Source organism: Simochromis diagramma, unplaced genomic scaffold (genome assembly GCF_900408965.1).
Source record: "Simochromis diagramma unplaced genomic scaffold, fSimDia1.1 OVJJ01000343.1, whole genome shotgun sequence".
NCBI classification, from domain to species: Eukaryota; Metazoa; Chordata; class Actinopteri; order Cichliformes; family Cichlidae; genus Simochromis; species Simochromis diagramma.
The window spans coordinates 6,450,786-6,462,413 of NW_024386831.1; the positions used below are offsets into that span (position 1 = coordinate 6,450,786).

Genomic DNA, 11,628 nt, shown 5'->3' on the forward strand with positions numbered 1-11,628 from the left:
TTAGCCGTGTGTGAAACTATTTTCTGATCGAATAAAACAAAATTTAGTTATTTTTAAAATAACAACTCTATACAATTTTTTTCGAATTTTGGTCAGTTTGAAACCGTAAATCAGAGGATTCATAACAGGAGGAATGACAAGAAACTCTATTGCTACAAAGTTTTGAAGGGTCCGAGGCAACTCTTTCGAACCCAGTCGCATACTTATAATATCAGTAAGTATTGCCACAACAAAAGTAAATAATGAGATGAGATGTGGGACACATGTTTGCATGAACTTTGCCCTGTTTTCTATAGACTTTACACATGTTTGAATGATATACATATAGGACCAAACTATAAAAACACCATGAAGCAAATAAATAATTATTGTAATATTTGCAAATATGCCATTAACTATAGTTTGTGCTGGAAAACAAGCGAGTTGAACAATAATCCAGTTCACACAGAAGAGTCTGGAAATATACGGGCTGCATAACTTCAGTCTGGATGTTAGAAAGGCATTTGTAGCCGTAATGCAGAAGGTTGTGAACCACAAAAAACATGCAAACCTAATGACTCTTTGCTTTGTCATGATAGAGTGGTACTTCAGTGGCTGACATATGGCCACATATCTGTCATATGCCATGAGTGCAAGAATCAACAATTCGCCGCAGACAAAAGAATAAATCACCTGAGTCTGAATAAGGCAACTGTAATATGAGATGAGATGAACATCAGAGAGGAGATCCCAGAGAAATTTGGGGTAGAAACCTGCTGTTCCATAAAGTGCATTGATGCAAAAGACACAGAGTAGAATATACATTGATTCATGGAGGTTGCTGTCCAAGATGATGATCACAATGAGAGAAACATTGACGAGGCAAATGATGCAGTAACACAACAAACTGAGGAAAAAGAGAACAAACCTGTGACTGATTGTTTCATTGAAACCTGAAAGAAAAAACGTTGTTATTACAGAAACATTATTCATTGTGATTGAGAGATCTAAGTGAAGCCTAGTCGCTCACTGTATCTGGTCTCTGTTGTCCTCTCTCCTCTATCAGGTACAGATAACAGCAACACGTGAGCTGGGATTTCAAACCAGCCAATCATTGATCTGGAATGAAAGCTCACAGCTTTGGAAAATCACAGGGGATTTAATATGTATCATGTACTAAACACATAATAAAACAAACCTGCAGGTTCTTGAAAAAGAAATATTAAAACGTTATACAATTTATTAAAAAAAGTAAGACAGTAAGAAGTTCTTGTGAATGTTGCTTTGTCTTTGCCTCTTAGTAACTTTGTGGAAAAAAGACTTGTTTGCACCTGTTACCTTCTACTTACCTGTTACTCTGCCGCCTGCTCACTCTCTACCTTTCCTATTCCACAATGGAAAGATTCGATCCCAGGTACCTCTCCAATTTTCTGCAGAGTGGTGTAACCTTATCGTTGCACCACGATCACCCCCTTTTCCTCCAGCACAGAAAAGAGTAAATCAAAGGTTTTTTGTGTAAAACCATGGTCTCAGAGATAAGGTTGTAAATTCTGAGTTGCTGCAGGAACCACAACCTCGGCTGGGCCTTCTTCTGGATAGAGTCTATATGTGGGGACCACTTCAGATCGTGTGGAAAGGTGGGTCCTAGGAATCTGAAGTGATCCACGGTAAGTACTCTATTTTTAAGGATAGTTAGGGCGAGTCTGAAGGTTCACTGTCACCTTCACAGTCGGGTCCTGGTGGTTCTGACTGCAACAGTGGAACAGCTGGTCTGTACGTGGACTTGTCTTCATTGTGGATCAGACCAGTGATTACCAGTTTGCAAATCATGTGAACAGATCCATAGAAGATGCCATCAACGTAGCTCTCCACTCTGTGCTGAGCCACCTGGAGCAGTGGCAAAGCTACGTCAGAAAGCTCTTTGTGGGTGTTCTCAGAATCTCATCTCTACTTTGTGGTTCTGTTGGCTTCATCAGGTGATGGCCTTCTGCTCGCTTTGGAACGGTTCACAGCTGAGTTTGAAGCAGTGGGAATGAGAATCAGCACCTCCAAATCTGAGGCCATGGTCCTCAGCCGGAAAAGGGTGGAGGGCCCACTTCAGGTCAGGGACGAGTTCCTGCCCCAAGTGTCACGGCCTGGGGGATCGGCGAGACGCTGATCGGCCTTTTCTGTCTTTTTCTCTCTCTCGTGCTCTCTCTCTCTCCTCCTCTCCGTCACCGGGGCGGAACTCATTGTGGGTTCACGCCCTCGGCCCACGCCCACACCCACAGAAAAGAACACATCTGATGCCCATCAAGGTCAAGGCCCATCCTTTAAGCCAGGAGGTGACTGCTGGTCTTCGCTGGATCTTTGTCTACCACGCGTCAGTGAAAGTCAAGCTACAGCTCAAGATAAGTCAAGTGTCTTTTGTGAATATCGTTCTCATTCCTGTCTCCTTATCTACAGAGCCCCTGGATTACCTTTCCCGTTAGAATCTGTGTGTCAAGTGTGAAAAGAAGGACTGCCGTCGTGTATGTGGAGAGTTGGAGAGCGAGTGATTTCCCCCTTGGATTTCCCTTGTGTTCAGCTGATTCAGGAGTCCCGCGTTTGAGTCCCCTGCATTGAACCTTAACATAACGATCCAGCCAGAATATGGACTCAGCGGACTCTGCCGCCCAGCAGCGCGTCCTCACGGCCAAGGAGGTTTTGGAACGCCACGAACAAATGCTGCAGCTCATCAATCAGCAGTTGGCCGCTCTAATGCAGGCCCTTGCTCAGCGCATACCCCTGGTAAGCCCAGCAGCCTCTCCTCCCTCTGTCTCCTCACAGTTACCGGCTTCTGAGCCTCCAGCACCCGGGCCTTTGGCTTCGCCTCATCCCACTCGCTTGGAGCCCCCGGAGCGAGATTTGCCAACACCGGAAACCTTTGCGGGTGAGTTTCACAAGTGTGCCAGTTTTCTGACCCAAATAACAATGCAGTTTAGACAGTTGCGGAGGACGTATGAAACTGACGAGGCTAAGATTGCCTTTTTTGTCCAGCTCTTACGCAGACCGGCTTTAAACTGGGCTCAAGCTGTTTTGAGAACTGACGCCAGCATCTCGTACCAGGATTTTCTTGCTAAATTTAAATGTGTGATTGAGAGAGGTACTGGCGCTGATGCAGCAGCTCACCGTTTACTAAATCTTAAGCAGGGAAGACGAAGTATGGCGGAATATTCCATTGAGTTCTGGACGTTGGCCGAAGAGACCGGGTGGGGGCAGCCAGCATTGATAAGTACTTTGTTGAACAACGTGTGTGATGAGTTAAAGGGCGAACTAGTGATAAGAGAGTTACCTAAAACTTTGTCTGATGTGATAACGTTGTGTGTAAAGGTGGACGGGCATTTACGTGCCCGCCGCAGAACTGAGGACTATGTTTCCCAGAGGTCTCTGGGACACGGTGAAGCAGCATCGGGCGGAAGCGCCACGAGTGGCGGAAGAGATTCAGAGTAACACAACATGGAGGAGGGTGAGCAACCTATGCAGTTGGGTCGCTCTCGCCTTTCACCTGAGGAAAGACACCATCGGGGGAGGGCCGGTGAGTGTTTCTATTGCGGCCGTAAGGGTCATGTTGCCAAAGTTTGCCCGTCTCTGCCAAAAGGCCGCAGTAGAGAGGAGAATTCAAGTGGACGAGGTCTCTAGTTCACAGTCTCCTCCACGGCTCATGCTAGCAGCTAAATTAATGGTGCAGCTTCAGGTTCACCCTCTTAAGGCTCTAATCGATTCAGGAGCGGAACAGAACTTTATTGATGCTTCGCTGGCCCAACGATTAAATCTGAACTCCGAGCCTCTGCCACAGTCACTCCAAGTCACCGCCCTCAGTGGCCAGCGGCTTCCTAACATCACTCATATCACTGAGCCCGTTTTACTGACTCTCTCTGGCAATCATTCCCAGACTATACAGCTGTATGTGTTTCAAGCTCCGCTCACGCCACTAGTTCTGGGTTACCGTTGGTTGCATCAAGATAACCCTGTCATCGATTGGAAAATGGAGAGCATTGTGGGGTGGGGGGGAGGATTGTCACATGTCCTGTCTTAAAGCTGCCACCCCCTCTTCCGAACCGCTAACCAATTCTTCTCTCTCCAAGCCGCCGGACCTCTCCTCCGTGCCACCCGTCTACCATGATCTCAAACAAGTGTTTTGCAAGGATAGAGCACGCTCGCTTCCTCCGCATCGGCCATATGACTGCGCCATTGATCTTCTTCCAGGCGCACCTCTCCCTACCAGCCGCCTATACAGTCTGTCTCAGCCCGAACGTGAAAGTATAGAAAAATACATCAACGAATCACTCACCGCAGGTCTCATTCGCCCCTCGTCATCTCCTGTGGCCGCCGGCTTCTTCTTTGTTTCCAACAAAGACAAGAGCTTACGACCTTGTATTGATTATCAGGGCCTTAACAACATCTCAGTGAAGAATAAATATCCACTCACTCTTTTAAATTCTGCCTTCGAGCTCCTTCAGGGGGCCACCATCTTCACTAAGCTGGACCTGCGCAATGCCTACTATTTGGTAAGAATAAGGGAGGGGGATGAATGGAAAGCAGCCTTCAACACTCACCTTGGTCATTTTGAATATCTTGTCATGCCGTTTGGTCTCACCAATGCCCCAGCTGTTTTTCAGGCCCTGGTAAACGACGTACTGTGGGACTTCATTAACCACTTTGTCTTCGTTTATCTGAATGACATCCTCATTTTCTCTCATTCTGTCTCTGAACACAAATGCCATGTCAGGCAGGTCCTCCAACACCTCCTGGAAAACCGTCTCTTCGTGAAGTGGGAAAAATGTGAGTTTTATACTTCCACAGTCTCTTTCCTGGGCTATGTCATTGAACAAGGTAACCTGAGAGCGGACCCCGCCAAAGTTCAGGCTGTGTTAAACTGGCCCACTCCATCCCATCGCAAGCAGCTTCAGAGTTTCTTGGGTTTCGCTAACTTTTATCGCGGTTTCATCCGCAACTATAGCCAGCTCGCTCTACCCCTGACTCGTCTCACCTCACCTAAGGTCCCCTTCCGCTGGGATGAACCTGCTCGCCAGGCTTTCTCTTGCCTGAAGGAGCACTTTGCCTCTGCACCCATCCTCATCCAACCCGATCTCAGTCAACCCTTCATCGTGGAGGTGGATGCCTCGGATGCAGGAGTGGGGGCGGTGCTCTCCCAGCGACAAGGCGGTAAGCTTCATCCTTGTGCTTACTTCTGATACTTATGATGTGGGGAACTGAGAGCTATTGGCCATCAAGCTGGCCTTAGAAGAGTGGCATCACTGGTTGGAGGGAGCTGCCCAACCGTTCATGGTTTGGACGGACCACAAAAACTTGGAATACATCCAGTCCGCAAAACGACTCAACACCAGGCAAGCTAGGTGGGCTCTGTTTCTCACCAGATTCCAATTCACAATCACCTACAGACCCGGCTCTCGTAATGTCAAACCCGATTCCCTCTCACGCCAATTTGCCACCTCCGAAGACGCTGCGCAGGACGCCCCCATTCTTCCTTCCACGTGTGTTGTCGGGGCAAAAACCTGGGAGATTGAGTCAGCTATTCGAGAGGCCCAACGAACGGAACCGGACCCTGTACGGGTATGGGTCCCTGGGCCTACTCTTTGTTCCCTCTACTGTCAGATCACGAGTTTTGCATTGGGCTCACATGGCCAAGTTCACCTGCCACCCTGGGGTCCACCGCACCATTACCTTCCTCCAACGCTTCGCCTGGTGGCCGTCTTCAGCTAAGGACGTCCGCGAATACATTGCTGCCCCTCCTACATGCGCTCAAAACAAGAGCGTCAATCAGCCATCTTCCGGCCTTCTCCAACCCCTACCGACCCCTGGCCGCCCGTGGTCACACATTGCAATGGACTTCATCACGGGCCTCCCTTCCTCATCAGGTAACTCAGTCATCCTTACTGTCATTGATCGTTTTTCGAAAGCTGCTCACTTTGTCCCCCTCCCGAAGCCCCCTACTGCTTTAGAAATAGCTCAACTCCTGACTAACCATGTCTTTTGCCTTCACGGAATCCCCACGGACATCGTCTCTGATAGGGGGCTGCAGTTCACATCACGGGTCTGGAAAGCATTCTGCAACGCCCTCGGAGCGCAGGTCAGTCTCTCCTCTGGTTTCCACCCTCAGACTAATGGCCAGAAAGAACGGGCCAATCAGGAACTCGAGGCGGCCCTCCGGTGCTTGGCATTCACCAATCAGACAACTTGGAGTGAGCACCTCCCATGGGTTGAGTATGCCCACAATAGTGTAACAGGTATTACAATTAAATAATATGAGATACACATTAAAATATTGTCTCGACAACTTTGGACTAGTATCAGAAAGTTCTAGGTAAGACTATGGAGCCTTGAAAGGATCAGCAGAGAAGGAACCACACAATGATAGATAAGATGTGATTTGAATAGAAACTGTATTGAAAGTTGTAAAGTTTACAAACCCTGCCTGTCTAAAGCTGGCTTCCTACAGTGCACAAACGCACATTAAAGGGCTCAAAAATAAAATCAAAACCAAACACCCTCTTTAAGGAAATTCTCCAAACAGTTTCAATTAAAGAGCTTCCTCTAAATTAGAGTTCCCTCTGTGTGTGTGTGTGTGCGTGTGTGTGTGTGTGTGTGTGTGTGTGTGTGTGTTTCTGTCCACTGATTCTAACACTACCCGGGTAAATTTTTAAAGTGTTAGTCTTATCTGTGTCAAGGAATGTAGTTATAGTCCTGAGGTTCGCTGAAGATGGATCCCACGGCTGGCCACACCGTACTCTGGTCCGTCTACAGTCACTCTCTTGGGATTGGCTCACCACTGAACCCACAGGGTTCAGATCTCGAATGATCCAGTCCTGGTCAAAAACCAATCTATGCACACAGTTCAGAGTGCATACATTACTATTTTATCTATGCTTCTTCCATCACTCATCTTTCAGTCAAGTATTGTTCAAGTATAACAAATCATTAAGTGTGCCTATGCCAAGAGGCACACTTATTACTATTCCTCGGATTTATTATTGTGTGGATGCCCTCAAAGGGCATCCACACTATTGAGTTCCTGTTTCTCTTTATTCTTTATTAAGTGTGCCTATGCCAAGAGGCCTGTCTACACGTATTTGGATTACCGTAATGACGACAATATCAACGGCGCGCACAGCGTCGCTGCTTTCAGGAACCATTGGAATTTTAAGGTTGCGCGAACCATTGAATAGTTACGGTAACCGCAAGGGTGTATGCTTGGTGGAAAACTCCATATCCCACAATTCATAGCACGCCTCTACAGAGTCAAACAATGGCGGCCACCACTTCGTTTTATATGTCTTTTATTAGTGTTTCTAGGTCACAAAATAAACTTTTAAGATATTTTCAGGCGAGAATGTAGCTGTGTAAACTTCAAATATCTGCTCGCTTTATCAAGACATCCCATATTAGCAACCGTTCTCTTACGTGTTGCTGCTAGCTGCTAGCTACCTAGCGCGGCTAGCGACCCTTCGTTAAAAAGCACACGGGCTTGGCTTTCAGTGAGGCGTCTCTAACTCCTTTTACCCCCCCGATCGCTCGCAAACAGTCTTTGTCTTAGCTGGACTTATTTTTCGTTTATATGGGCCGATGATGCTGGTCGATGTGGAAAAAATAACTGAGTTATTTGGTGGTGGCTAACGCGGAGCTACAACAGAGGGCAGCTATTCACCGGTGTATGACAGAAAGGTCATGCGGGGAAAGAGACATACGAGGCGGCCGCCGATCGACCGGTGGTGGCTAACGCGGAGCTCAATCGTGGATCAGGGAAACCGAAGGCAGGAGAAGCAGGCCGGTCGGAGCATGAGGTGAACTGATTTTCAGGTAAGAAGTTACGAACTGCACTCTATTTGGGTCAGATATAAACCGAGTTTAGGTGTATTTTATTTTTGTTGTGCTGACTTTTTACGATCACTTACAATAACTGGTACTGCGTGCTAGCTAGCACAACGGAGTTTCTATACAGCTGTGTATAAGTTACTGATGTTGAACTATATGACAGCCTCCCCTGTCATTCTCTCGCCTGTTGAAACTTCAGTCATGAAACTGATCAATGATCGACTTTTCTCTCTTGTTTGTTTATCGCGCTAAACAACAGCAGCACGTTTAAGCTTGATCAGCTGTTGTTAGAATTCATTTGATTTTAATTTCTAGTATCAGCTGATGTTTGCTGGAGACACAGCTTTAAAAACGGCTGGTCCAAACCCGGAGATGTCCTTACTGAATCATCAGAGCTGAACTGGTTATGGAGAAACAGGTTTACCTTTTAGGTGACATGAATGAGTTGAAGGGAAGTTATGAACTGTTTCTGAGAGATGAATAACACCAATATCCTTTTCTGTGTATCTGACAGCTGGTAACTGTGCAGGGGCGGATCTAGCAAAGCTTTTGCCAGGGGGCCAGGTAGGGCATTAACAGGGAAAGGGGGGCACAAAGAAATACTTTTCTTTCTTACTCTCATATAAAATATTTAGCTTTTATTAAATAGTTATCTGAATCTTACAACCAAAGTTTGTATAATAATACACAAGATTGGCTGTAGACCATTGTTAATCATTCAGAACACTATAAAAATAACAAAAAACAAAAAGTGAATGCAAAAGTGCACAAATATTTATTTTACGTGTTTGATGTGTGTGGCGGGGTGTGGTCTGCAGTGCCGCTGCAGGGGAGGTGGACCCACATCAGCGGCATCTGCAATCAGGCGTAAAGTCTGTGCTCTCTCAGCTGTTCTTTTTTTTTGTATGTGTCGGGCTATGAGATGAAAAGCTACAGCTGGCTGTGTGGGTACAGCAACTATGTGTGAAAAGTGGTCCATAACGTAATGCTTCAAAGCATGTTCATGCAAACATTGTCGGGTCTGCTCATGAACCTCTGCGCACAGCGTCTGCAAATCGGGGCTGTATGAAGTCACCTCATCTTTACACAAAACTGTAAGCTGTCATCTGTGAGGCGCGAGCGGTGTTTGGTTTTACCATAGTTCATGGTGGAAAATGGCTGCTCTGCTGAGTTTTGCTCTCTGTAGCCGTTTGAATGGCAAACCACACTGATTAGCGGCGGCATAGGCACACTTAAAATTTCTTCTGAAATTTTCGCTTTCTAGTTTTAGTTATACAATGTCTCAACCACCATAAAATATATATAGCCTATTTAAAATCTAAAACTTAAAATTGTCCGTAGCCTACTGTTGTTTGAAATGGATACTAACTAGCTAACTGACTGAATGCCCATTAACCTTATAACTCCTGTTGTGTGTGTGTTTGTGTGTTTGTGTACAGAGAGACAGCCAGGTTCATAATGGATATAAGGAAGTTTTTTCAAAAAAAGGAGCCACATTCAGGTAAAAATGTAAAATCAAATGATCCGTCAATCAAGAATAATGTTGGATCAGTGTTTCAATGTTTATATCTTTTATTAGATGCTCATGTGGTTTGGTTATTTGCCTTTTGGTCGAAAGTACACATACAATCTGGAAGTTGTGTTCTCCCTATAATAAAGCTGCTATACAGAATCTGCTAAACAAACTGGGTTAAAACATTTTTGACCCTCTTTAACAACATTCCAACATAACATTGTAATTGATTGGGGAGATTAAAATTAATGATATATTTTTATGTGGTTCAGCCACAACTCTACTGAAACCTCAGCCAGTAATAGGTAGGCCAACATTCATTATTCTCCCCCAGTAATTAAGGTTAGGATATGTATTTTTTCTATTCCAATCCATTCTTCTTTTGCAGCATTTAAATAACCTTGATCAGATTTGATGGTTTTGTTACAGACTTTTCAAAAAAGTGTTTTGCTTTTCTTTCACAAATGTGGGGATTAAATTGTGTTAAAATGTACAAAACAGTCATGTCATGTTTTGTGACGAGGACCCAGACACAGAGAGACTTGATGGATTTAAGAATCTTATATTAATAAAGAAATTTGCAGACTTGCACAGAGATGGTAAAATTATGATGACTGATAACGGAGACGAAGACAACAGACGATGAGGACAGGGAGGAACAGGGGGTTTAAATGCACCAAAGTGACAGTCAGAGAGAACTCGGGACAATATTTAAGGATGCAGGGACTGACAGAGACAGGTTTATCTTGCCTGGCTGGGCAGCTCTCTGGGTGCTCAGCACCCCCAAATCTCTGATCCTAGAATCGCACCTGAGTTACATCACACAAGGTTTTAGCGCAACAGAAAATATACCTTATATTTACCCTTTTAAGTATAAATAAACTTGTAAGATTCACTCTCCCATATTTATCCCTTTAACAGCTCGCTTTTAACTGTTCTTCTTTTTAAGATATTTCAACTTGAATTATATCTCAGAAAAATATATCAACTTCTTAAAACATTAATACTTCAACAGAGTAATGAGATCCCTCACATTTTGGAAAGCTAACAAACTCAGATGAATCACAGTAATGTTAGAACACAGAAATACACAGAAATGGCTAAGCAGTAGCTTAATCCTAGCGGTTAGCTGGGCACATTTTAATATATTCTTTAGCACTTAAAATTAAACATCTGCATATCAGTGATGTTACAGTACTTTAAACATAAATATCACAACTCCGACTGGTTTTGTTTTTTAAAGCTAACATTCATGTAGCATCCCTTACCGGAGCTCGTGGTGAGATAGCTCGCCTGGCTGACGCAGCTCCCCCCGGCCGAATTTCACAGATATCAGATCCTAATAAATAGCCATCTATTAACTACTAGTATGTGAAGATAAATTGTGAATTTAACTTTTATTTTAGCTTTTCTTACTGGGATCTTTCAGCTAATTTGGAGGTTGCCTGTGAGTAACGGCTTTCACAACAGGAAATGTTGACTGACAGAAAGTCATCTCAAGGCATACTTGCCTCCTAGTGGCGGGGAGGGAAAATTACACCTCCAACCTTATTCAGCAGCACAACCCACAAATCTGATGTGGGTTACAATAGTTACAATAATAATACCTCCTCAGGCACAGGGGTGTCCCCCTTCGAAGCATCTCTGGGTTACCAACCACCTCTCTTTCCGGCCGTCGAAGGTGAGCACTTTGTCCCCTCTTTCCAGCAGCATCTACGGAGGTGTCGACGTGCCTGGAGAGCCACTTGGGCCGCCCTTCTTCACACAGCTGATTGCAATAAGCGCCTGGCGGACCGTCACCGGACCCCTGCACCTGCCTACACCCCGGGACAAAAGGTTTGGCTGTGGACCCGATTTGTTCCGCTCCGGGCTGAGTCAAAGAAACTGTCTCCCACTTTCATTGGTCCGTTTGTTATAGACTCTCTGGTTAACCCGGTTTCTGTCCGTCCCCGAAATATGCAGATCCATAACGTGTTTCATGTATCTCAAGTGAAACCCTGCCTGTCCAGTCCTTTGTTACACCAAGTTTAAGTATCTCGGGGTCTTGTTCATGAGTGACGGGAGTGGGAGATCGACAGACGGATTGGTGCTGCTACAGTGATATGGATGCAATACCAGTCTGTTGTGGTGAAGAGAGAGCTGAGTGTAAAAGCGAAGCTCTTAATTTACTGGTCGATCTATGTCCCTCCCCTCCCCTATGGTCACGAGCTGTGGGTAGTGACCGAGATTGCGGATACAAGCGGCAGAAATGGGCTTCCTCTGAAGCCCATTTCTGCTTCAGA

General features: G+C 45.4%; 1 protein-coding gene across 1 annotated transcript; it reads right to left on the reverse strand.

Annotated features, from left to right (window-relative positions):
• LOC120731368 (olfactory receptor 10T2-like) lies at window positions 1–1,166 on the reverse strand. Its single transcript, XM_040028380.1, has one exon. The coding sequence runs from the start codon at window positions 970–972 to the stop codon at window positions 1–3; it is 972 nt and encodes a 323-aa protein (XP_039884314.1). The 5' UTR covers window positions 973–1,166.
• Window positions 1,167–11,628: the final 10,462 nt, after the last annotated feature.

What these genes read in the sequence shown, in the direction of transcription:
- LOC120731368 (XM_040028380.1), bottom strand. Translation starts at nt 972, where the DNA reads ATGAATAATGTTTCTGTAATAACAACGTTTTTTCTTTCAGGTTTCAAT.